This window comes from Vipera ursinii, assembly GCF_947247035.1.
Source record: "Vipera ursinii genome assembly, chromosome: 4".
Lineage (NCBI taxonomy): Eukaryota > Metazoa > Chordata > Lepidosauria > Squamata > Viperidae > Vipera > Vipera ursinii.
In genome coordinates, this window is record NC_139514.1 from 50,724,734 (window position 1) to 50,752,445 (window position 27,712).

Here is a 27,712-nt window from a genome sequence, read left to right on the forward strand (position 1 = left end):
AGGCATAATGTTTTCTGGAAACTTACCTAGTATACAATATTTTTTCCTACACAAAGTTTGAGTTTCCCTTAAAAATAAATTCAGTTCCTTCTAAGCTAAGCCATACTAATTAGAATAATTTTATTTAGAATGCAAAAATGTTGAGGGACAATTTTATTGTTTTTAATAATAGTTTTTAGTAATAACATGACAGCATCAGTATTTTTTTTTAAAAAATACGATCAACAATCCTAATAATATAGATTTATTGACTACAAGGCAATCAACAGTATAAATAAATAAAAATCTAATATTTAGTTTTAATGAGTAAATCTGCATTGATGCTACCAATGTAACTTGCTGTGTCAGCTTATCTTAAAACTATTTTTTCTTGCCAAAATAACTTATCTTGGTCTCCACTTAATATCCTTGACACCGTGAAAATGTCTTTTCAAGGCATGACTATCAGCCCATTCGGAATCTAAAAATGAATCATCATCATTTTCTTCTAATTTCTGAAAAACACGAAAAGGAAATGAATTACATATATTGCAAACACAATGTAAGTATCTTCTTTTCAATAGAGTAACACAGCAACAACACCTGATACCTTGAGTTCTTCTTGTCTTCTGTGATAAAAAAGAATCATCTGTTTATGTTCTTCGCTACTTATGATAGGTTCACGTGCCGGAGCTCCTTGCCCTTTCTTGAAACATAACAGAAAATTAATATATTTCAACCTGCCTTGATCTGACAATGGAATACCTATTGATATGATGAATAAAATGTCAGGAGGGGCAGACATCAGTCCCTCTCCAGCACAAATAGACAGCACATAACTCCAGATATTGAATTGCAATGTCTTTGTGATGAATGATGAAGAATGTTAGAGGCTGTAATTCAGCCACACGGGGAATGAATCATGTTCCCTACTTTTGCTTTACAAAGGCAAGTTTCTCTGTACTGTGAGACACTCAGCAGCTAAATTTGGCTACCTTCAAACTGGAGCCGAGGGACAGCTTGCCATAATATTGTTTTTAGTGCAGGAGTATGACTATCCAACACTCATTTTTTTACACCAGTAAATGAGGTCTGCCTTGCTTTTGAACAGCATGCTTACCTGTATGAAGATAAATAATATAAAATAAAATCTAAAACATAATAAATCTGGCAAAATATTGCTTCGGTGGAGTGCAAACCTATATAAAGACTCTCACTTTACTCGGAAAGTCACAAATACTTACTTTTTGTATTTTGATAATAATTTTTGTTTTCTCATTTTTGCCAACATAGTCAGAAAGCTGGTTTGTTCTTTTCAGTTCCTTTGCTGCCCACCACAGCTGGGCCTCTGGTTCTTCAATAACCTCAAGAGCTGCCTGTAACAAAACTGAGCTTTACAACAGGCAGAATCCAATGGCACACAAGCAGAAATCTACTCACACCCTCGACCTTCTTCCTTCCCTTCCTTGTACTACTCTCCGAAGCCTTTAAATCTGCTCTGAATGGTTAAAAGATTCCTTAGAACATTGTTGAGATCTATATAAGACAGACATGTCAAACACAAGGCCCGGGGGCCAGATCCAGCCCGCGAAGTGGTTTCATGTGGCCCGCGAAGCCATCCTGGAAACAGTGAGGGAACGGCCCCCACTGCCTTGGACCTGGCCCAGAGACCCTCCTCCTGCCAGAGACCCTCAGATCTGTCCAACTCCTGCCCAGGCCTCCATAGGCACCCTCGATGCGAACGATGTAGAGCTGGCCATGCCCACCCAGTAGGCCACGCCCACCCAGTAGGCCACGCCCACCCAGCCCCCTGACGGCAACCGCAATGCTGATGCGGCCCTCAATGAAATTGAGTTTGACACCCCTGATATAAGAGATGAAGCAGTGAAGTGATTTTGGCTGATCAGCTAGCTAACACTTCATGAAGGAAATATAAGGACTTAAAAATGCTTAGATTTAATACTCCATTATCATTTTTTTCCAATAAAATCGTTAGCACTATCGTTGATTTCTAAGTTGAATACATAACATTTTTAAAGATGTATTTGTTTTTTTTCAACAGTTCCAGTTACCAAGCGGAGGTAAACAGAAGGGGAATTTATTTTCTTGCACTGAAGAGATAACAAGGGGAAAATGACTTTTTTTAGTATAAACATATAACACTATGTAAATATATATATATACCGCACAGCAGTCTAGAAACCAAATAAACATGTAGATAATGAATCAGTTACATTTTCCAAACATCTCTCCAGGATGAACAATATTTTTAAAAATAAAAATAAAAATCATTAAATCAAAACTAATGCTTACTTGAGTTCCTGACAGATCTTCTTTATTTTCAAACTCCATTCTAATTGGGTCATATGGAGGGAGCCCCATTGGATAAACAATCATTACAGCTCCTCGGAGCTGGTCAAGTGCATCTTTCACCATACTGGTAGTAACACATACATTGGCTTCCACTTGTCCCTACATTACAGAGAGAAGCAACTTAAATGAATAAACTAATACACTACGGAAGAAAGAATTCTTCCTCTGAAATCTACAATGACAGCACAGTATGAGATAAAGTCAAAGAACAAAAAATATTTTCCCCATTTTTAGAATAACATTTCTCTGTCCATTAGCATTATCTACTACCAATTTATCATCTATTCAGAATTACCATTAAACATTTTGAAATGTCTGTTAAAAATGACATCTGCTTGTTTTTTTTCTAATGAAATGAATGGTTATTGATTTACTGAAATAATTATTTCAAATATGAATAGGAAGCAAGGAGGATTCCTTGCAGACATGAAACGTTATTTCATCTCTTGATGTTTAGATATTTTTTGAAAAAAATTATGGGGATTAAACATTTCTCCCATTGCTCTACACAGCTAATCTACTTCAAAAAAAATCTACCCTTACTCTGCCTTTTATATTTGTAGTAATACAGTTTCAATTAAAACATATCTGTCCAAATGGACTTCATATGCATTGTGCAAAGTATATAAATATTTATATACTTATAAATGTGTAGTTACTAATTATTCTACTTGGGCAATAACAAAAAGCCAAATTAAATGGAGGGCTATTGTAAGCTATAATAATTGCAGGCATATTTTCTTTTGCAGTTATTCCAAAATAATTTCCAAGTCTTAAGTATGCAGGAATTAATAAGCTTTGTTTGGACAGTAGAATCCAACCATTATTCACAACTAAACTTAGTTATGAACCAAATTAAATTTAACCTTTCACATATTACAATATTCAGTATGGAATGAGTTGTTGGAGCTTCAGGTAAAGGAAATCCTTGGATGAAATAGATTACTGGAATCATTTATAGTCAGGATTCAAAACTGGGCATGGGACCAAGTCTACATTGGTCACTGATAAATGAACTGCATCAAGACTTGGATAATAAGTACATCCCTGCTTGTCCTACTAAATCACTTGACAATGTTTGATCACAGGTATCCTTTGGGACTGTCTGCAGGGATTGGAAATTGGGGATATTATTTTCCTCCATTTCCTAAGTAGGTCGTTCCTTCTGATAGACATTAAGAATGGTCCACTTGGACGATTGGTTCTGTTAGTGTAGCACAGGATGGAGCTCTCTCTCCTCCATGATATTTAACACCTAAGCTCATTTGTCATCATGACTTGAGGTATAAATCACTGGCCGGGCCAAGCTGGAGGTCCCAGAAGAGGTCACAACTACCGTTTTAGCACTAGGTAGAGATGGTGGCAAGATGAATCTTTTCCTAGCTTCAACTAGTGTGTCAGCTGCAATCCTTTTTCGAGTGGGAAGCCTTATGAGATAGCGATTCATGTTATTATCACCAGTTAGACTACAGACTTAACAGGGGACCACCTTTAAGATGATTTGGACATTGCAATTGGTTAATGTAGCAGCCTGGCCACCTTCAGGAATAGCAGCATGATACTTGTGCTACAATGGTTGTATTATTTGCCAATACCTTTAAGTATTGTTTCTTTGGAGAGCTAAAGCACACTGCTGGGTCATGCTTAATTTGTAATCTACCAGAACTCTCAGATCTTCCCTGAGTACTACTGTCAAAGCAGGGACTACCTATCTTGTACCTATGCATCTGATTTTTCCTATCTAAGTGTTGAAATTTACATTTATCACTGCATAATATTTGTTGGATAGCATCCAATGTTCAAATCTATCAGGTTTCTTTTGAATTATCTATGGCATCTACGTATTTGTTGGCGCTATCTAACAAAATGAAATTCAATGGTGAAAAAAGTAAGATTCTACATTTAGGCAAGAAAAAACAAATGCACAGGTACAGTATAGGTGGTACCTTGCTCAACAGTAGTAACTGTGAGAGGGATCTTGGAGTCCTAGTGGACAATCACTTAAATATGAGCCAGCAGTGTGCTGCAGCTGCCAAAAAAGCCAACACAGTGCTAGGCTGCCTTAACAGAGGGATAGAATCAAGATGACGTGAAGTGTTAATACCACTTTACAATCCCTTGGTAAGACCACACCTGGAATACTGCATCCAGTTTTGGTCACCACGATGTAAAAAAGATGTTGACACTCTAGAAAAAGTGCAGAGAAGAGCAACAAAGGTGATCAGGGGACTGGAGGCTAAAACATAAAAGGAATGGCTGCTGGAACTGGGTATGTGTAGTTTAATGAAGAGAAGGATGAGGGGGAACACGATAGCAGTGTTCCAATATCTCAGGCGCTGTCACAAAGACAAGGGAGTCAAGCTATTCTCCAAAGCACCTGAAGGCAGGACAAGAAGCAACGGATGGAAACTAATCAAGGAGAAAAGCAACCTAGAACTAAGGAGAAACTTCCCGACAGTTAGAACAATTAACCAGTGGAACAACCTGCCTCCAGAAGCGGTGAATGCTCCAACACTGGAAGTTTTTAATAAGAGAGTGGAACAGCCATTTGTCTGAAATGGTACAGGGTTTCCTGCCTGAGCAGGGGGTTGGACTAGATGACCTCCAAGGTACCTTCCAAGTTTATTTTTATTATTGTTGTTGTTCTCGTTATTATTATTATTATTAATCATCGCACAGTCAGCCAGATGTTCAGACTGGATTTGGCATTTTTGTCTACCTATCGAGTCCTTACCAAGGACCTGGGATTTTATTATTATTATTATTATTATTATTATTATTATTATTATTATTATTATTATTATTATTATTATTATTATTAAAGAGCCTGTCTTTCAAGTATTAGCTCCATGAAACAGCATTCCCAAGTTGCTGGCACATCAGAAAAACTGAAAAAAACAGGCCTGTTGTGGTAGGTATTCAGGTGCAAATGGTAGAACTGGACTGGCTTTTTGTTTTGGGTGGATTTTAATTCTGGTTAATTTTTAAGTTTGGAGTGACAAATTTTAATGGGGGGTTGGGTTTTTTATTATAATGGGTTTTATTATAGTAAACTATTTAGAGTTTATGTGATTAAACAGTATCTACGTTACGAGATAGTTAAATAAATATATAAGAAATCTGATCCTTTAGAGTTTTTTTTATAATAGGTGTGAGCCCAGAGATGTGGTTTTTTAATCAAAAAACTGCCAATAAATAAATACAACCTTACTTTAATTAGCGGTTTGTTTTAGAATCAGACTTCCTGCTATTCTCTGAACAGCCTAAGAATAGTTGTCTCTGATAACACAGAGCTGCTGGCTCATAAATATTTCACACCAACAATATTGTATCTTACCTTAGAAATGAGTGCCTTAGCTTCTTCTATGGTTGCTTTTAAAACTTGTTTCATTTTCTCATTTGGAGCTTTAAAAAGAAATATGCAGACGATAGTATACACTATTATATAACTATGGAAATGATATAAATAATAATGTTTTGCACTGAAAGGGCTTCTAAATTAAAAATCAGCTATTGTGATTAAAAATCAGCTATTATCTTAAACTCTACCCAATTTTAAAAGATCAGAAATTTCAGTGATTTACAGACGCAGGGTTTTTAGCTTATTCCCGTTAGAAAACTTAAGTGTGTGGAATTGGCCCAAGTGAGCCAACAACAAAGCTTCTGAGCAAGAGTGTTAAACAGAAAAAATCATGTCTATTCAGGAATAAATCTCAGTGGGGATTAGTCCTAATTTACAACAACAACAACAACAAAAAAGCACAGCATGATATTGGAGCCAGAAGTAACAAAGAATAAGGGTTAAACAAAGGAAAGAGAGCTTACACAGCAATGAAAAAATGCAGACAGTAGCTAACTCTGTTGAGTAATTTAGCCCCATATAACCATTGCATTTGTCAATATAGCATGTTGATGAAATACAAGGGCAGTGGGATATATCAAATAGAAAAAGCAATGCTAATGCCATCTTACCTAGCACAGCACAGATCTTGGAAGCTTTGTAGGATGGTATCAAAATAACACATAAATAAGCCCCAGATGGCAAGAGGGATGGAAAAGGGGAGTAATGAACAGACCAGTAGTAAGCATGCCAAGCAGCTTAATATCATCTCTTGTTATTAACAAGAATGCTAATGCAGTGCCACATTCCTCCTTTTTCCACAGAGAAGCACCAACATGAAAGCAATGAGCCACTGACTCTTTGCAAAGGAGAGCAGGTCTATCCCTTTTCAATGAAGGGAGTCAACTGGTTATTATCGCCTTCTCTGAACTGGCAGGATGGGAGAAAAAGGAGAAAGATGGCAAATGACTGGTGAGGGATGAGAGGGACATATGCAACACCCATTGTATCTTAGAATTTTATGGCTCATCTTCTTCTTGTTGTTAGTTGCAAAGTCGTGTCCCACCCATTGTGACCCTATGGACAACGTTCCTCCAGGCCTTCCTGTCCTCTACCATCTTCTGGAGTCCATTTGGGCTCACGCCTACCGCTTCAGTGACTCCATCCAGCCACCTCATTCTCTGTTGTCCCCTTCTTCTCTTGCTCTCAACCTTTCCCAGCATTAGGCTCTTCTCCAGTGAGTCCTTCCTTCTCATTAGATGGCCAAAGTATTTTAGTTTCAACTTCAGGATCTGGCCTTCTAAAGAGCAGTCAAGGTTGATCTCCTTTAGGACTGACCGGTTTGAACGCCTTGCAGTCCAAGGGACTCGCAGGAGTCTTCTCCAGCACCACAGTTCAAAGGCCTCAGCTCTTTGGCGCTCAGCCTTTCTTATGGTCCAACTTTCACAGCCACACATTGCAAATGGCTTGTCTACCTCTCACTAAAACATAGGCTCCAGGATTAGTGGAAATGGGAAAAAGACTATTGAAATATCTTTGTGGAATACTGACATGGCAATAAATAAAAGAATGGAATAGTAAAAATGGTGCAATATATTAAGTGAGTAAAATCATGAAAATGCCCTCTAGAATAATTGGGCTTTTCATTATTTTACAGTTTCTAAAAGGCCAGGAGGTAGGGGGTGCGTCTGATCTCTAAGGGGAGGCCAGTCCAAAACAACCCCATTGCTAGAGAGAAGCAGTGCCGCCCAGTTCGAGCTCCTCTAGTGCTTAGAAGTATGGAATCATTAGCAGCTGTTGCCTGTAAGATCTAAAAGGTGCTTGGGAGAAGATTGCCCTCAGGTGCCAAGGCATGAAGGGATTTAATGTTTAATACCAGAATCATAAATTGCACTCACAAATACAGTGTCAAAAGTCTAAAGAGCATTTTCCTTTCTTTTTAATACTGAATTTTAGAAACATGTTTTAAGTTGTGTTGCTGACTGAACATTTTTTCATAAAGGGCACACAATGTGGTATCTACAGTATTATTGATGTTTATTAATCAAAATTTGAAAGTGTACAATATGCCAATATATGTTTCATAAAACTTGGCAAGCTATTTTTATATACAAAAAGATATGTATGTACGTAGGTATGTATATTTATTTACCATGACCATTTCTTCGTCCAATGTCATCTTTTTTAAATGTGCTTCCACCACTGGGAATACATTTTTTTGCCCATTCATCTATCAGCCGCAGCTCTTCAATTTGTTCATCTGTCAGACCTTGCATGTTAGGAGGTAAGAAAATACCATGTTCTGCCAGCGATTCCATTTCTTTCAAAAGAACAAAGAGTGGGACATGGAGATGTTACATAAAATGTCCTTTAACCATCTATTTTTGAGAAATTGTTAAAAGAAAGTTCCACTGTAGCAGTATAACAAATTCTGCAATTTATTTAATATTATTAGAATATATTACAAATTTCTCAGAGTACATAGTTATACTTAAAAGCTTATAATTCTTTCATATTTGAATATATTGTAAATATTGCTAAAAGGTATATTTAGAAAAAGAGTTAATAACAGACTGAAAGCACAAAATGTACCACAATAGTAATCCATGTAGAAAAACTTTAGAAAAATGTACAACCAGCAGAATTGGTTGAATAGTTTCCACTATTCAAACAATTCACTTGTGACATGAATGTAGTATATGGGCTATAAAGAGTAAGCAAAAAGAAGATTCAGAACGGCCCAGAGTTGGGAATGGGACAGATAAATACATTTAATAATTATTAAATTATAATAAACATAATGATAATAAATAATTATATATTACATTTATTATGTTACATTTATTACTGTTATTTATGTTTATCTACAGTAATAATTATTATATATTGTAGTAATTATTTATATAACTATTGGTATTAAATTATTTGTTATATTTTTACCCAGGAGGTTTAGGTAAGAAGGACAAAATAATAGATTGACATATTTAATACCTGCGCAAAGACGTTGAATTTTGAGTCTTCCATTGTAGATCCTGGTCACTTCCTGAGTTAAGTCTTCAATGGAAACCTTACCTGTTGTTTCCAGGAGAAACTGGCTCTCATCTCCATGCTTCACATGAAGCAGAACCATTTCTGTTAAAGCAGAAACACAAAGAAAGTGCATGGTAAGTATTAATTATGAATTTCTTCTAGCCTAAGGGGGGGGTCTGAAATTTTGATCTGTACAGACAAGGATCATGTTTCCCCTGAGGGTGGTGTGGTTCCACTTGGTTAAAAGAAAAAACAATAAGTAAACCGTTGAAACCGTACAGCTTCTATTATGTAAAATGTAGTACTCAAGAATAATTATAAAAAAAATCAAGATCCCAAAACACCAACACAGGAAAGCAAAAAGCAATATCTAAACAACACAGAATCGAGGCTGGTGGCAATGATGCACATCAATATCCCAAAATAGGCTCATATCCCATTCTGGCTCAATATGTGGGGGAAGGGAGCTTAATCCAAAAGGCAAGTGCAGCAACAGAGAGGTCACATCTCCTAGATCCCATTAGATGGCACTGCTTTAGAAATGGGACCTTAAGCATGCCCACCTTTGGTGATGGGAACAAACAACTGAGAAAAGGCAGTTCTGCAAATAACCCTGTCCTTTTGTCACTGCACTCCGAAGCCAAAAGACTTTGCCCAAGGTACAATCTGATCCAAGTCTGCCATCCTGCACCCAGGTCAGGCAACACCTAAGATCTCAGTGGAACTTTGTACCAGAACTTCAGAAATAAGTCCAAGTTCCTATCAGGTCCATCAGACCAGGGCTTTTTTCCTCACAGAACGCTCAGAACGGAGTTCCGGCACCTTTTTTGGATGGAACCTTGTAGGGTAGGCAAAGTGGGTTGTATGACATGTGTGAGTTCCGGCACCTTTTTCTTTTACAAAAAAAGCACTGCATCAGACCCATCAGGTCCAACAGGTTCTGATCCAACAAGTTCTTTCTCCATGGAAGGGAACAGCAGGGAATGATCTGTCCATGAAAAGGGAGTAAAAACATCATCTCCCAGCTCTAGATCATGTTACCGTTGCACCTAGAGAAAAAAAATATAACTTTCAATAACCTCGGTCAGGTCTGTTGCTGCCATGGTAGCCATGGAAGTCCCAAGCTGTTTCTGACTCTCTGCCTGGTGAAGAAAGATTGAAGACCCACAGAACTATAAGCCTTGGAAACTACACGGCCAACCTGGAAACGTCGTCCAGCAGCTTGGATAGAAAAGCAGTTACGTAGCAAGGTGGCAACAGCATCTAATCCTAGAACACGCATTTCACCAACAGAACCACACGTCTAAATATCTGTGGAATATCAAATGTCAAAAGGTCTCCTGACCTGGATGACAAAATCTACCTCCTGCCTCTGTGCTGGGGTTGTAGTTGATGCCAGATACAAAATCCAGTTGGACACTAATGTACAATTTGGGGCCAATTTCTACAGAAACCACAATTTTATTTATTAAAGAGTCTTTAGAGTAAAATTAATAATTCTGTTCTTTACCATCCCAGTATTGCTGAGAAAAGTGAAGCAGAGCCTGGAATTCCTAGCTGTGCTTAAAGTAACAAGGTGCCAACAAGATAAGTGAAAGTGTTAACTGCAAGAATATGAGTTAGTTTTGGGAAGTATACTAACATGTCTGATAATTCTTAGCAGCTAGTGCTGGTAAGCACTCGATCAGGAGTGTCAAACTGCCAGTCTGCAGGCCGGCTGCATCATACGGAGGCCGCGCCCACCCTGGCTCTAGCAATGCAAAAAAAAAAAAGTTGTGATACATTGCGACACGTCACGTGGTGAGTTCGACACCCGTGTTCTAGATAATGGCTAGGGCATCTAACTAAGATATACGATGAAGGCTTATTGCTTATTAAAGGTTGCCATAATGCAGGAAAAGGTGATCTCATTGATCTTCCCCTCTCATTATTAAAATACACATTAACCACCAGACCAATCAACAGGGGTAATTTTGTCAAAGTATAACAATAATAACCAATAATGTAAGTAACATACTATAATTAGAAAACAGCCAATCCAATAGAGAGATTCATTTGCCTACACTTTTAAGAGGTTCTGCAACCCCCATCCCATCTGTGCTTTGTTGGATAAAATCATTCTGCTTTAATGTAATGGTATCCTGGCCTCAGCTTTAAAGAGACACTTTTTTGGTTGGGGTGTGTGTGTGTGGATTTTCTACTAGAACATTTCTGAGAGGGTTACCACTCACCCTGATTCTGTTCCAAACCAGATCTTGGCCATGCATACCAGGCAGGCCTGTTCATCCAAGCTTAAATCACAGATGACTAAGGTTTTATTACAGAGAACTTGACACTGAGAAGCAACAGTTGGGTATCAGGGCCTCCTTGGCTATGATGACTGGTCAATGGGACAAAGACCAAGAAACTGTAATATGACATTGGCACTAAAAACAGATGCCATATTCTCCGAGAAAGGCAGCCCCAGCTCCCTACTATATCTCTTCTTTCCTATTGCCACCAAGATGTCACAGCACAATCCCCGTCCTACCAGAATACAACTTTGAAAGCCCTGAACCTTGCAGCAGCTTTTGATATTTCAACAATTGGTGCAATGGTCTGGATCAAGGTTAGAAGGTATAGCGTAACAGTCCTCCTTGGCATTGTCTTAAAAGAGTAACTATTTTCCATCCCATGGCGACTTCTATGTGGTACTATAAAATTCTGCATTATTCTCCAGAGTTCCCAAGATCTACATAAAGGCACAGAATTATCTAGAACTTGTATCAAGACATATCATTTTACAGATTATAATAAATAAAGGAGAATATTTATAGCTCAGGGTTAAAATAAGGGGTCCTTGGTGCTCTCTGAGCTGGGTTGTTTTCTTGCAGAGGTTTCATTACCCAAACTAGGTAACATCATCGGTGCTGATGATGTTACTTAGTTTCTGCAATGAAACCTCTGCAAGAAAACAACGCAGCTCAGAGAGCACCAAGGACCCCTCAGATTATAATCTACTCACCCTCTAATTACCATTGCCTGATCTCAGACAGGCCTTTGAACGCTTGAATTGTTATTGAACATAATTTTGGTTGAATTCAGTATCAACAGTCCCAGGGTCAATTACAGATATTCCCCAGGGTAGATCAAGTGATAATAAGGAGTAAGAGTGCTTTTTAAATAGGTGCAGTTGATGCAATACTTAGGTAAAAACTTACTTTCAGTTTTCAGTACCGATACTGAGGTTTGAGTACAGTATATGATACTACGGTATGTTTAAAGATAGTACAGAAATTAAAGAGGTGTAGAACGTAGGCATAAAGGTACTTTTATGCCACTTTTACCATTAAAGTTCATGGGATACTTATTTTATAATAGCTACATTGGCATTTGCTGCATTTTTAAGCCATTTTAAAGCACTAACTTTAACTTTTAAACTTTAAGCAGGTTAAGATGGACAAATTAACTTTATAGTGCAATAAAGAGCTCATTTTTGTCCCGCAAAAACTGTTACTTGAAGAAAGCTCACAAAATGCACTTATATCTTTGGTGACTTCCCACTGAGAAGTATTGAAACGTCAGATGTAAATCGGACACTATTTGTGATTTGCAAATCGTCATGAGAGATCTACAACATAAAACTATATTAAATAAATATATATATATAAAAATTAATTATATAACGAGAATCTGTACAAAGGACTTTAAAAAAAATAAAGCTGAAGTGGAACGTTTTAATGTTTCAGTGTTAACCCTGAATCTATTCTTTCCTCCTCAGCACCCTAGGGCAGGGGTAGCCAAGCTTGGCTCTTTTATGACTCGTGGACTTCAACTCCCAGAATTCCTGAGCCAGCCGTGCTGGCTCAGGAATTCTGGGAGTTGAAGTCCACGAGTCATAAAAGAGCCAAGCTTGCCTGCCCCTGCCCTAGTGCTTTCCACACAAAAGCAGTACAAATTTTAGCAAACGAATATTGCTGCAGAATTCTTCGACAGCACAGAGTTGTAAAATCTATTTCCAAACAGATTCTGCCGCGGTAGTAAATTCAGTGTCTCGTTCAACTGCCTTAATCACACTGGAATTTCAACCCCCACCCTGCCCCTGGTCTCAAACCCGCTGCCAGTTTCTGCCTCGTAAATAAATCGACTGCATTTATCAAACTCATCTGCCCACAACTGTTGAGGACGTTAAGTGAAAACGAAACAAAGCGCGCGCCTGAGAAAGGGCGAAGGACGGACTGGAGCCGGTATCCATGTCAACCACGCAACAGACGTGGTCGCCGAGCCAACAACCGATTCTTCTCTGTCACCCCAACAGCCAAGCTCAGAAGGCCCCTCACCTGGATCGGCCCACCTATCGCTAAGCCTGGGAAAACTTCCCCTTTCGCCCGGCAGACGCGCGGCAACAGCGGGGCTCGGAGATCCCCGGCCGGTGGACGAAAAGCCACGCGGTGACCCAGGAAGCCTTCGTCCTTGACAGCCAATCCCAGCCAGGAGCTCGGCGACGACTTCGTCGGAGAAGCGCAACTTCCCCGTCACTCAAAGATCCGTCTTACACCGCAGAGTGCTTTTCATTGGCCGCTTAGGGTTGCTATAGAAACGCGCTGTGCTGAAGGGAGGTCCAAACGCGCGAGCGGCCGGAAGCTGTTTGGCCTGCGAATTGTAGTCGCTGTTGAGGACAGTCTCTGATCCGGGGCCTCTCCGTTTGCCTTCCTAGCTTCTGTGCAAGCTTTTGCGTGAGGCTGAAGGCAACCGAACCGTGTAGCCTCCAAACGGACCGCAACTGCTGTCTGTTTTCTTCTTTCCCACTATCTTCGTGGGAGACCTAAATTATTATTATTGCCCTGTGGTAAGATGGACGGCCAATAAAATAGATAGATAGATAGATAGATAGATAGATAGATAGATAGATAGATAGATAGATAGATAGATAGATAGATAGATAGATAGATAGACAGACAGACACAGACAGACAGATGATAGATTGATTGATAGATGATAGACACAGACAGACAGATAGATGATAGATTGATAGACAGACACAGACAGACAGATGATAGATTGATAGATAGATAGATGATAGACAGATAGATGATAGATTGATAGACAGACACAGACAGATAGATGATAGATTGATAGACAGACACAGACAGATGATAGATAGATAGATAGATGATAGACAGACACAGACAGACAGATAGATGATAGATTGATAGACACAGACAGACAGATGATAGATAGATAGATAGATAGATAGATAGATAGATAGATAGATAGATAGATGATAGATAGATAGATCCACCTATCTCATCCCTGGCTAATCTAGGCGGCTCACAGCCATAAATAACGAAATAAAACGTTTAAACAAAGCGAAAGTAAAGCTATAATAAACTTGGAAAAAGAAAACACGTCTCAATCAGAATAGAGCTGGAAGGGACCTTGGAGGTCTTCTAATCCAGCCCCTTGCTTAAGCAGGAGACCCGGTATACCAGGGGTAGGCAACCTTGGCTCTTTTTAGGACTCGTGGACTTCAACTCCCAGAATTCCTGAGCCAGCCATGCTGAGGGGAAAGGGAGAGGTTTCCCAGCTGAGCCATGCTGGCTCAGGAATTCTGGGAGTTGAAGTCCACGAGTCATAAAAGAGCCAAGGTTGCCAACCCCTGCCCTATACCATTTCAGACGAGTGGCTGTCCAGCCTCTTCTTAAAAACCTCGAATGAGGAGGCACCCACAACATCTGGAGGCAAATTGTCCTCACTGTTAGGATGTTTCTCCCAAATTCCTGGTTGCTTCTCTCCTTGGTGAGTTTCCATCCATTGTTTCTTGTCTTGCCTTCTGTAAAAAAGATGGGCATGCGGGGAACAGAGAGGCGAGGGGGAGTCTGCCGCCAATCTAGCAGCCACCTCCAGTGTTGGAACTTCCCCATCGGGGAGGCCAATTTATAGAGCCAGGTCTTTATGCTCTTACTGAAGGATAAGATGCTAGGGGCAGTGAAATGCAGCGTAACACCAGTTTTATACATATTACTTGCCATTCTGCGTGATTTGGAAGTCTTGTTTACACTACTTTACAACATTAAGTTTGCCTGTAGGTATTTTTTCTTATCATTGATGTGTTTAATAGCCAACAGGGCTACCTTGGCATTTTTGGCCTGCTGTATTAAACTGTGGTAGTAAGAGCCTTCCTCTTTCCCCAGGTCCTGCTGTGTTGCTTCCTCATAATGGGGAGACATTCCTGGGAGGGAATCCCAACAGGGTCACTTAAGGCACAGAAGTCATCCCAGCTGCCAAGCAAAAGCAAGCAAACTCTTACATTCGCAGTCACAATAGAGAAAGATGCTATAAATGGACAGTCACTTTAGTGGTGATGGCAAAGGCATCATTTCATACTATGCAGGGAAAGGTGATGGTAAACTACTCCTGTATTTTACCAAGAAAACCACATGGAAAGATGTGCTGTAAAGTGATTGGCAATGTAGTACCACATGATGGGCTCCTCAGGTCAGATGGACTCAACACCTTGAGGAAGAGCTGAGGATCACATGTTGTTTATGATATGGGTAGATTAAAGCTTTTGAGGTGACTAGTTGCTGATGTTGCCATGTAGGACAAGATAACTAGAAGCTGGACCCATTAGGCAAAGACCTAGCTCTTTGGAGAAGTCCATAATGCTAGGAAAGGTATTGGGATGGAAAAAAAGAGGACAATTGGTAGCAAGCTCTATGGTCTAAATTACAGTAGCAATGTATATATTATACACCAGGGGTCTTCAAACTTGGCCCTTTTATGACTTGTGGACTTCAACTCCCAGAATTCCTCAACCAGTGTGTCTGGCTGAGGAATTCTGGGAGCTGAAGTCCACAAGTCATAAAAGAGCCAAGTTTGAAGACCCGTTATACACTATTGGAAGACTTGAAGGATCACGGTGGGATGTCTTGGAGAAAATCCATGTGTTTTTAAGAGTTGACACCACTTTTAGTTATGTTTATGGAGAGTTAAAGTGCGATAGAATTTAATGTTTTATTTTTGTTGTTAGCATATTGTAGCTTAAGTTTGTAAGTTTATACCCTGTATTCAGCTCTGGGAAGTCGGGGAGGGTAGGGTTGGGGGGAGGGTTGGGGGGAGGGTAGCGGGAGGGAGTGAGTTTTTTCTATTTAAAAATGTACTGTAAAACTTTTCAATAAAAAAAAGACACCACTTTGATGGCAATTGCAAAATTATATAGCCTCATCTCTCTGGGTGGCTCAATAACCAACAGTAGAATGAGGATTATCATAAAAAGATTATTGCAGCCATTCCATGTCTTTCACTTTTTCCCAGGTCTGTTTTTACAGGTTAAAACTGTTAGGAATAGAAACTGAAGCAGAATTATTTGAGATGGAAGTAAGAACCAAGCAGAACAATCAGACCAGACATTCTGCAAAAGCTTTCATCAATCTTATTGCTTCAAGATGTTTGTTGCTTCCTGATATCCCTGGTAATCTTTTTATATAAAGATTATCTGATGATCTTAGATCAGAAAGATATCTGAAAATTTTAAGTCCACAAGGATAAAGCCAAATTCTGACAGCATCAATAATGGAGATATATCCCTAAAGATGGGAAAATTTATTTCATAAAGTAACATGTTCCACAGTATATGAATATGCAGTATTGTAAACCATCAATATTAATATTGTAATGGAGATAGTCAAATATGGTGTACCACAAGTAATAACTTGTTATACATTAACAAAGCAATTTGCACAGGAAAACACTTAATGAAAATATATAGGATTTTAGACTTGTAACTTTGACTCTCTAATGATGTCCTTTTGCAGTACACATTATAATAGTTAACTATTCATCCTATGCTCATACATGCTTTGTTGCAATTTTTGTGGTACTTTTCTGCCAGATTTTATAATTCATTGAAGATGCTGAGGCCTGTATTTGAAATTTAATAGGAAAACTATACTAACTGAAAATTAAATATTCATACAAGGACCACTTATAAAAGAACTCTAATTGCACTATCGAGAATACAGTTGTGTTGCTAACATTATACCAATGCATGATCACACAGATGTTAATACAATATGGAACCAGAAAATTATAGTTCTACTGCTGTTTCAAAATGTACAATTTTAAAAGCACAATATAGACGTCACTGTATTTAATGACTACTTTAATGAGTAAGTGTTATATGAGATGATTTATATAAATACATTGGAATAGTATTAGAGAAATTGAAATGATGCTTTATTTTTACTGCTCCATGGAATGAGGTGCTTCGCTCAGATACCACAAAAGGAAAATATTTTGTAAACAGAGCATACTATAACAGTCTTCAAATACAGCAAAAGGAACAGACGTATTTAGCACGGCCCTTCTCAAAAAAGATTTTCATAAATTTAAAAAAGCAAGCAATATAAATAAGTGTGACAATATGACTAAGAAAAGGCTGTATCTTGCTTAACAGTAGTATGAAACAGACATATATTTCCTTCATGACATGAAAATACTACATTTAAGTGCCATCTGTTGCAAAAATTTTGGAGGCAAACTATAGTTTACAAAGCATTATGTATGGGATTATAGAATCTGCCTCAAGAAGCATCACCTATAATACTGATGTTTGTCTGGAATGTGATACATTTAACTTGTCAGAATAGTACATTAATCATTGTTTTGTTTGTTGATAACCATATTTGAGACACATTATTTCTATACGTTGTAAAGGAAAAAGGCGGGAGAGTTGAAATATATGGACCATCTATCCAATTGCTTCTTTACAGATCTTCCTATCAAAATGAATATAAAATTTCCTTCAACTTAGAAAGCAACATTCATAATAGAATAGGAAGCTATATAATGAGAATAAGATCAGGAGGAGAGTAACAATAATGCTACAACAAATTTTCTCATGTCTGCAAAACAAAGCATGTGCAATGATAGGAAAAATATATTACTATATATTGTTTAAAATTATTTCAATTGTTGGGGGAATTCACTTCTACAAATCTTCATAAATCTCTATTATAATTTATTTCCCAACATTAACATTAAACAATTGGCATCTTAATTAAACTCTGACAGTTCTTTGGTGAATACTTATAAATATATCAGTTTATCAGATACTGGAAGTGGTTCTACATTCTAACCGAAGGGCATTTAAAATGGTATTTAAATTCTTATATAAGAATGTTCAAGAAACAATTGTTTAAAACTCTTGTGCGTTAGTCAGAGAAACCAATGCATGCTTGTTGGTCTTCAAAAACAAACTTAATTTTATACTTTCCTATGAACTAGAGTGGAATTGAAACAAGCATAACTTTTCCTTGCATTGTATCCATTAAAGGAACAGAATCAGATCACTATTTAGATTAATTCTGTGCATCATTTGACACCCTGCCACCTTTGTGTAGTAACCTAAGAATTAATGTTCAGTGCATCCGATTAAAGTATTGCACATATAGAATTAAATCAATGCCCAGTTCTATTAGTTAATTTTTAACTAATCATTTCTACCCAGTTTAAATAATTATATCTTAAATAATTTATCTTTCCATAAAATCTTGTGTCGGTAATACTTTAGGTGCTAAACAAATTAAAGGATCTGTGACTGAACTGTCGTTGGTAGATCTGGATGGTATAGGAGGTGCAGGAGGGGGTCTTGCTGGCAACAGATGAAAAGAGCCAGAACTTTTGTTATCACCGTTGTAAACAGTAAAGTTGGAGTCAGTGATATTTTGTTCAGTGCCCAGTGAAAAATAAGTTGCTTGCAGGGAAGAAGCTCTTTTTAAATCAGTGGTATTGGCCAATGGTTTCAGGGTTAAGACTAAATCGTCCTCTTCAAATGTTACCCAACCTTTTTGTTTTCCATTGTTAGATATAGAAGATGTACTCTGCAAACTAAAGTCATCTTCAGATGTATCAACATAAAATGTAGCTTTACCTTTCTGGTGAATAGGAAGCTTTAGAGATGGAAAAGGATTAGAAGTGGGTCCTTCTCCTATGCAATGTGAAGTTGCTCCATATTCTTGAGATTCAGTTCTAAATGGATTTCCAGTTGTACTATTTGTTTCAGTAAAAGGGTTTGTGCTGTTTAATCTGTTAGCAAATGGATTCAGAGAATTGCACGTGTACACCTCAGATTTACTGTGTGCTAGAGTACTGGTATGTGGCATACTTATGTTACCGGAATTAAGATTGTCTTTTGAAGAAGGCAAGTTTGTCAGCTTCTTTTGATTTAAAGATACAATTGGAGACATTTGAACTGACTGAATTTTAGATTCAGAAAACAGCTGAAAGGACAAATTTTCAAAAGGATCATTGTTTAGTTGTGTTTCAAGCTGAACAGCGTGAACTCCATTTGTTCTAATCTGAAAAATAAATATAGCGTTCAAATATGTAACTGGTTTGATAAAAGATCTTTTGTTCATGAAAGAAGCAGTGGTTTGAACATCTGTCTTTTGTGATTTGCTGTATACTTGAAAAATATTACTAAGTTTGTTTCTATACAATTTTTTCATTATTTTCACTATATGATCCCTGTCAGAATATACACACAAATGGATAATTATATATATATTACACACACACACACACACACACACACACACACACACACACACTATATATTTACAGTATGAAAGAAAAATTACAGGAAGTTTTAAGATCAGAACAGAATGTTTGGGTTAAAAGCACTGTATGGTATAAAGAATTGGAGCATTAAGCTAATAAAAATTCACATGCAGAAAAAAAAAATGAAATATTTTTCATAATGAAATCTTAGTAATTAAGTACCAAGCCTTCTCATTCTTAAGTATAGGCTATGTTAATTTGAAAAGAGTATGAGAAAGTTCCACTCATACTCGATAAACGGGCCAAAATAGAAAATATTTTCTCTATCATTTATCTAAATATGCTTAGAAATATGTCCCATGAATTAAAGCTCAATGAGAATGGAAACCAAACACAAGCTCCCATCCCTATCAAACACTCTCGCCCATCTAATGCCTTTCTCTAGTGAGCTGAAACAATTGCCCTAAGGCAGAGGTCCCCAACCTTTGGGGCACCAGGGACTGGTTCCGTGGAGAGAGGTTTTTCCACGGACCGGAGGGGGCGTGGTTTTGTGTGCTGCCTGCATCCCGCGGATGGGGCTTTGGTTGTTTGTGCAAACCAGTTGCTGGCCTGCCGCGGTCCCTGCCCTAAGATGACTCAAGCCAATGGCCTGGTTCACCCTCCCACCAAAGGGAATGCAAGATGCCCTGCCCAAGTACAGGAAATGAGTTTAAGCTTAAAGATAAGTTTTTTTAATCATTTAAACACATTCTACATATTTATTTCTTCTAATATTAATATATCTATTATATAAGATTAAATTCCAATAAATATAATAAGGGGATACATAATGTGAAACTATCAAAGGTTGTGATTTGCAATATTGCGCTCTAATACCAAGATTACATTTAGCAAAATGTAAAATTCACTGTACTTAAAAATCAATGATCAGTATATAACACTGAAGCTTAACTGCAGAATAAATAGAAATAAAAGTTTAGCAGCAATTAACGTATTCTGTTTATGGACTAGTTTATTACTAGCTGATTATTATGTTTTAAATTATGTTCATTGCATTGATCTCAGATGCAAAGCTTTTTTAAAAAAAATATCTAAGATTAACTTCATTTCAAAATTAAACTAGATAGATTATATGTTAAAAGTAACTTTTTAAAAAAATATATGACAAAGTTGGCTTAACTGAAAAGAAAATTTGGAAAAAAATGAAACCAATATTTTCCCTGTAATGTCTCAGGCTACTTGAGTTGATCAGTGTTAAATAGTTTCAGACAGTGAGAGAGAATCAAGCACCCTCAGCTGCAAGAGTTCTCAAAATGTGAGTAAGGTCCAGTTGAAGAATTGTAAATAAGGCTTCAACTTTTCATTTTATTAAATAAGCTGCTAAACTGTTTTACTCCCTTTTACCATGGCAATAGCAAGAAGCTGTACATCCCCATCTCCCTTGTCAATTAATGTGTCAGGGACAAAAATAAGGCAATTTTTCGTAAGTCTCTCTAGTATGCTGTCATACTACTTCCATTCTCTCTACTTCCAGAGTAATTAGTACAAATGGATATATTGAAACATCTTTCGATAGAAGGTAGCATAACACAATTTGAAAACTCTTACCCTATAGGGCATAGCATGTCATGTAAGTTGCCTTTTATGTCAATAACGTGATGCATATCTGCCTATTCATACAGGCAGGTGATTTCAGTGCAAGCACAGATGTATGAACGTAACTGTTCATACATCTTTTATGCTAGAATTTATGGAGAACATAGAATGGATGAAAAAAAATATAAGACCAGTAAAGAGTCAGGTACCTTTTACCCTGAAGGTTGATCCTGCTTGTGAAAAAGAGACAGATATCAAAAGAAAACATTAGGAAGAAATCCAAGGTAACATGCTTCCAAGAGACTCAGTATTACGTTGGCCACATTAAGGGGAACTATAATTCAGGTACAATGTACATCAGACATCTTTTTCCTGCACTAACCTGAGTACCTGAGAACAAACAGCATTTCTCCGTGGCCCTGGTTTACAAAGAAGGTTGCAAGAAGTGGGTTTTTTGTGTGTATGGAAATTGGGGTTTTTTTATGGCTTTGCCTTAACGAAACAGGTATATTCTTGTCCTTGCTCAAACTTTTTTTACATTCCTATGAAAAGTTGGACAGGGTTTGGGTGAGGGATGCATTCTCTTGAAATATATCTGGATATAGGGCAAAAATTACTTAGATCAAATACCAATTATATTGTAGGTTATGGAATTGTCAAATTATGGAAATTCTAAAGGTCCACATTTTTTCTCTTGTTGTTCTATTTTCTGAAGACAAATTAATAAAGGTATTCCTCATTTGCTTCATAAATCACAATAGTATACTGCATGTACAATTGCTAACATCAACATTAGGACAGTTTAAAATCTGTCAAATTAAGAGATTCTTAAAAATAGATTTTAAATTATAAGCTACATTTTTGAAAGTTATTTTACTTGTAAAACAACAAAGGCAAATGAGCACATACAATTTTGAGATTACTTTGAGGTTACTTTATTATAGCAGATGAAAAACTGTATTTTTCCATCTGGCTGATCTTTAATTGTAATAAATTGAAATTGAATGTATTTGCCCACGTTTTTAAGTCTTTAATTAAAAAAATGTTCCTCTTTATTTTGTATTCTGTTGTTGCAAATTTTATTCTGTATTAAATTTCAATATTTGCATTTTTCTGCCTTTTGGAAGTTACAATATTTTTCTGCAAACCTTTGACTATGATGAAGATAAACCTAACTAATGTCCAATGTACTGAATCCAACATAATTCTAAACCTAATTTGTTAATCCCCTCACTTGAAGTATGCCTATGTGTCCTAGTGACAGAGATTAGGAAGTGATAGAACAGCTCAGCCTTAATTTTTGATGTGAATAGATTTAAGTCTATATTGGCAATGTATGTGATGTTCAGCTTTATACACTGAATACAGCAGTATTTTTGATTGGAGCAGTACAGAAGCCGCAGTAGATACACCCAAAAGAAAACGTTTAAATGATATTCCGTACATACCTGCTTCTGTGATGGAATGTTGTCAGAAGGCAAACTCTGGGATGATTTGCTGCGAGGGGGAGGCTGTGGTGGTGCCTCCAGGTTTGATGGAGCAGCTGTTTGAGACGTTGCTGTCATAGGTATAAGTGGCTCTTGCATCTTTACAACAGAGGTGGGATGAATAGGAACTGCACCTTGTGGTTTAAGTGGTTCAGGAAGTAGAGGTGACCCTATAAATACATTCAATTATTATCTTACTTCCAACACCAAAAATGTTTTTAATAATAATAGTGGTGGTGATGATGATGATAATGCCAAATCCAGTCTGAAAACTGGCTGACTATGCAACAGATCATAATGGTTAGTGGGAGACAGATGCACTTGATCAGCCTAAGAACAAAAAACTGCTCACAGTGAATCTTGCCTTCTCCTTGAGCTAAGTACTAACTCACTTTAAAAATAAGAAGTGGGTATTTAGGAATTAAGGGACGCAGTGGCTCAGTGGGATAGGACACTGAGCTTGTCGATCAGAAGGTCGGCAGTTTGGCGGGTTGAATCCCGAGTGCCGTGTAACAGAGTGAGCGCCTGTTACTCGTCCCAGCTTCTGCCAACCTAGCAGGTAACAGCGTTCCATGCGCCTTTGGTGTCTAGTCATGCCGGCCACATGAAACGGAGATGAGCACCGGCCCCTAGAGTTGGAAACGACTAGCACGCATGTGCGGGGGAACCTTTACCTTTACCTATTTAGGAATTATGTTCCGTCTAAGGGATAGTACCCGGACTCCCTTGAATGCACTTATAGCACTCCTATGTAGAAGAATTCCATTAAAAAAAGAAAAAAATACGTAATATACTCACCACTTTTACCTGTTGCTAATTCTGGTGGCTTAGGGTGGAGTTCAGGCATATGCTTTCCTATAGAAGGACGCATGTGACTTTGTGGTGCACTAATAACTCCAGCTCGGGGAGGAACAATCTGAAATGGAAGTATAGACCTTTAATCGTGAGTAAAATTTGAATTGGTTTGTGTCAAAGTAGGCTGGCAACTTAAGCCAGTTGCTCCTAGCCTCGAATATCCTGCAGATCCACTGGGCTTCAGTCCTGTCATCTTCCAGACTGATAGTCTCTAGATCAGGGGAAGGCAACCTTGGCTCTTTTATGACTTGTGGACTTCAACTCCCAGAATTCCTGAGCCAGCCCTGCTCAGGAATTCTTCATTAACACACAAGGGACCTTTTGGCTAGCATCACAAGAAAAATATTTTTTTAATGTTACATAAGGCATTCAAACCCGTCAGTCCTAGAGGAGATCAACCCTGATGGCTCTTTAGAAGGGCAAATCCTGAAGTTGAAACTCAAATACTTTGGCTGCCTAATGAGAAGGAAGAACTCACTGGAGAAGAGCCTAATGCTGGGAAAGGTTGAGGGCAAGAGAAGAAGGGGACAACAGAGAATGAGGTGGCTGGATGGAGTCACTGAAGCAGCAGGCGTGAGCTTAAATGGACTCCAGAAGATGGTAGAGGACAGGAAGGCCTGGAAGAACGTCGTCCATGGGGTCGCGATGGGTCGGACAAGACTTCGCAACTAACAACAAAAAAACTAAATGTAATTCTATTCTTAGTTTTACCAGAAGATATATATCCTTACCGGTCTACATGTACTGGGTCCGGATGCTCCTGTGTTTATTTGTCCAGTGGGAGGCAGAGACTGATAAGCTAAAGAAAGGGGATGTATAATTAGAATATATTTCTAAATTCAGATTATCTATAATTAGTAAATATTTATATTGATATATAGTATCTATTATCTTTGTGGAGTAAGGGTTTTCTGAACTTTCAGATATGAAAGAATGCCCCTCCCTTCCAACTTTGTCATGCATATTGGTCACTGAAACTATGCAGTGAATACTAATGATTCATACGGTACTCGAAAATCACAACTGTATACTGTAATCTTTATAACATCATTCCCATAATCAGTTATTGATGTAACATCCATATCCTTTATTCTTAGTATTTGAAACTGGTTCAGCATACCCACACATGTATGGTCCTAATTGAGGAATCTGGGAGACTTTATGAAAAAAGCATTAAGTCTCACCTTTGTCATTCATAACATTTACAGAATTATTTATCTAGGGAGAATTTTTGTCTATGGTCGAACCACTTCCTCACTGAACTAGCTGGCTGATGGCACAGATAAGAATATGAACAATGAATTATTATTGACACGGATAAGCTGCTCAGTTTCAAAATTCTCTAAATAGCTAGCAACATGATTCCATTTGGTAAGAGTCTTTCAAGCGTGAACATTAAATTTATGAAGTACAAAGAGAAGTCTAAATGTTCACTACGTACATGAAATTTAAAGATTAAATATTTACATATTCAGTTTAAAAATTCAGTGCGACGTTAAGAGTAAGAGTTACCTTCTTCTCTCCTAGCTACAACAGGGCTGGGAGGAGCACCAAAACCTTATCAGAGGAAAGCAGAAAAGTACTATATAACATGTAAGCAACATACTAGATTCAGAAAAGGCAAAAATAAAGAGAATTGCAAGGCTTTTTAAGAAGATGACTAATAGACGTTTTTAATACGACAGTTGCATTGCATATTGCTGTAATGCTCAGTAAGAAAAATAAAAGCTGACGTATCACTCTTAGATAGCACACAAATAGCTGCAAACACCAATTTACCACTGCCATAGTACCACCGCCATAGCCCTTCGGAGGGAATGGTCATATCCCCACTACTACGGGTATCAAATGTGCGTTTTCCCCCTAAAAGGGCTCAGCTCCCTGGGGCCACCCCAGTGCTTGGGCACGTGTGGAGAGGAGTAGTTGGGTCCCTTGAGAGGTGGGATAGACTGTAGTATCGATTTATGAATGTGCGAGGGTGCGAAGATCAGGTGGATCGAACTGAGTGGGCAGGCAGGAACATCAGGATGGTGATGGGGATACAGGATCCAGCGTTCGCAAGTGGTCTTGCTGTTTGCCCCCCCCCATACACACACTCAAACTTTAGTCCCCGGCTATCGGAACCCTGAGCTCTGCTGTTGTTTTTGAAAGTCAAGTTGGTTTGTAATAAGGCTACCCTCATCTGTGATCTTCACAGATGAGAGCGCCAACCTGACAAGGCTGACCAAACTCTGGGTGGGCCTGGAAGGGAGTGACCCTCTATCAGAATTGTGCCACCTGGATTTTGGTTTAGGGTTCTGCACCAGCTGAGAGTCTGGTGGAGGCAGGTGAAGAGGCAGTTGTTCCCTCTGGTGCCCTGCTTTGCAGATGTCAGGTTCTCTGGCTGAAATTGGGCACTAGGGAACAGTTGGGATTGTTTCTGGTACTGTCCTACCTAGTGCCCAGCACTCTCCTTGTCAAAGCTGTTGGATTCCATTACCTGACTGGCTACAGAATCTCTGAGGTTGCTGGTACTTGGATATTTCAATTCGCCAGATCAGATAGAGCAGGTATACTCCAGGTCCTTCCCTTAAATGTTGCTATCTAGTGGGACCTAGGAAGCATGCCCTTTGTATGGCAGCCCCCGACCTGTGCCACACCCTTCCTCTTTAGTCTCCACCATTTCAACCTTCTGGAAATCTGTAAATTGCTTTTAAAAAGTTGTCTCTTCTCCAAACACTGGGGTTGGGTGAAGGTGGAAGATTTATCATAGACGGTTCACTCTCATTGCCTTCAGGCTTACTGGTGCTACCCAACCCCTCCCCCCCTCCCCGCACGGGAAGGTGGCCCCTATTCGATCACCTGGCCCAGGCAACTGATGGACCCTTTGGGATTCCAGACAGAGCTTGGAGTTTCTCCTGAGGATCTGGTGGGGGAGCTCAACTTGAAGCTTTGATTATCACCTGGAACAGGGTGGTGGTGATGTTGGTGGGATTTATTGGGGAACTCTGGGAAATGAAATGCCAGAAGAAATGCCTGGAGTGCCACTGGAGGAAGATCCAGAGGAGAAATGATTAATAAGCTATGTTAGTGATTATCTCATGGTGGTAAGAGCAATGTCAATAATTCTTCACCCTTATTGTGTCTGTAAACAGCTTCCTATTTTTAGAATAACTTGCCCGCCTGCTAGGCAAGGATAAGCTACATCAGAACATCCAATTATACCTTTCAACCCCAAATGAGCCCTGTCTCAGTGCCTGGAGGCTATGTGAACTTGGCTAGAGAAAAACAAACTCTGTGTTGTGATTCAGGGTCAGCCTGTGGGTTCGGCAGTTGGGTCGGACGACTCAGAGGAGGAGGCGGGTGTTGAAGACCTTGCTGAGGGGGTTGAAGATCTTGCTGATGATAGCCCTCAGGCAGGCCCCTCCCACCTGGTCACCATGGAGACCCAGCTGTATGAGCCTGACAGTGTGGATGAAGATGACCCACAGCTGGCCCTGTTCAAGGACGCCCGACGCAGGAGGCAGTCAAGTAGGAGTAAACAGAGGAAGGCAATGGGGCTTCTCGGAAGGAGGCAGAGAGAAGCCACGCCCTGAACTCTTTATAAGGGGAATGTGTGGGGAGGGCTGGTTTGCTGAAAGCAACTGCTCGGATAGTGTTTCAAAGCTCCTGTATCTTGGTTCGTGTCTTGTTTGTTTTTGTAGTAATAAATTTGGCAGACGTAATTCCAGCCTCTTGCCATTTGTAAAGGGGTTGCCTTTTCTGCAGGGCCGGTAGCAGGCTGGTACAGAACACTCTGGCTTAATCCCACCAAGACAAAGGGGCCACGGTCACTGATACCATCAGGGTTGAGGATTTTCCATAAAAATTTTCCATTTTTACTCCTGGCTGGAATTACGCTACTACAACATGCCTTACACTGGGCTTACGTTGAAGGTCATTTGGAAGCTTCAACTAGTCCAAACTAGCAGTGTGAGCAATGAGGTTTGCCTCACCGTACACTTCTAATACATGAGCAGTGTGGTTACCAATGTGTTTCCATGAGTAATTCAAGGTGTTGGCCATTTCCTATAAAGCCGTGCATGTCACTGAGACCAATTAGGTCTTGTGGTTTTTCCTGGGCAGTACAGTCTGATAGAATGGGCACGTTCCAGATCCCATCCAGTTTAGTGTAATGATTAATGATCAAGGTGGTATCCTAAAAAACAGGAGATTGTGACTCTCATGTTAAGACATCCCATCCAGTTCTTTCAGGACCTAGAAAACATACCCTCACTATAAAGGAACCTGCGATCTAGATTGAGCAGGGCAGGTGGGAATGAACTTGGGAGGCAGAAGGAAGAGCCACAGACTAGACAACCATTGTGCAAAAGAGACGGCAGTCCATAGAAGCAAAAAGAACATGGGAAACGTTCTCAGAAGGGACTCTCCCTAGTTTTCTGGATAGTAAAAGAGGGGAGAAATGCTTTCAGACTTGCAAAATTCTATTAAAGTAACTTTACCCTAAGGTAGTGTTAGTACTCATGGTTGG

At 38.9% G+C, this 27,712-nt stretch overlaps 2 protein-coding genes across 10 annotated transcripts in view; both read right to left on the reverse strand.

Moving 5' to 3' along the window:
• Window positions 1-228: 228 nt before the first annotated feature.
• On the reverse strand, window positions 229-13,202 carry LOC310639974 (cilia- and flagella-associated protein 298-like). Of its 3 annotated transcripts, none has more exons than XR_014492443.1 (8): window positions 13,042-13,202; window positions 8,684-8,824; window positions 7,845-8,012; window positions 5,690-5,757; window positions 2,293-2,451; window positions 1,224-1,355; window positions 590-1,099; window positions 229-494 (listed from the first exon to the last, which is right to left on the reverse strand). XR_014492443.1 is itself a non-coding variant. In XM_083362008.1 (8 exons), exons 2-8 carry the CDS (start codon window positions 8,820-8,822, stop codon window positions 384-386), a joined length of 873 nt encoding a protein of 290 aa, XP_083218134.1. In that variant the 5' UTR covers window positions 8,823-8,824; window positions 13,042-13,202; the 3' UTR covers window positions 229-383. The 3 variants fall into 3 exon arrangements, 2 of the variants coding, with proteins under 2 accessions (XP_083218134.1, XP_083218135.1); XM_083362008.1 differs by having other exon boundaries at window positions 590-685; XM_083362009.1 differs by having other exon boundaries at window positions 590-685; window positions 13,056-13,167.
• A 3,072-nt stretch (window positions 13,203-16,274) lies between these two features.
• SYNJ1 (synaptojanin 1) overlaps window positions 16,275-27,712 on the reverse strand; it is a 57,086-nt gene continuing 45,648 nt past the window's right edge. For 5 of the 7 annotated variants that reach the window (XM_083361844.1, XM_083361846.1, XM_083361841.1 and 2 more), the window contains 5 exons: window positions 24,715-24,759; window positions 23,934-24,001; window positions 23,146-23,263; window positions 22,309-22,517; window positions 16,275-19,062 (listed from right to left, as the gene is read on the reverse strand). In XM_083361844.1, coding sequence (XP_083217970.1) covers window positions 18,238-19,062; window positions 22,309-22,517; window positions 23,146-23,263; window positions 23,934-24,001; window positions 24,715-24,759 — 1,265 coding nt within the window. In that variant the 3' untranslated portion in view covers window positions 16,275-18,237. The other 2 variants (XM_083361847.1, XM_083361845.1) reach the window with 2 other exon arrangements.

Coding starts and splice junctions, on each gene's coding strand:
- LOC310639974 (XM_083362008.1), bottom strand. CDS start 8,822: ATGGTTCTGCTTCATGTGAAGCATGGAGATGAGAGCCAGTTTCTCCTG. Junction 686..1,223: donor TTATTATCAAAATACAAAAA/GTAAGTATTTGT, acceptor TTATGTTTCAAG/AAAGGGCAAGGAGCTCCGGC. Junction 495..589: donor GAAGACAAGAAGAACTCAAG/GTATCAGGTGTT, acceptor CGTGTTTTTCAG/AAATTAGAAGAAAATGATGA.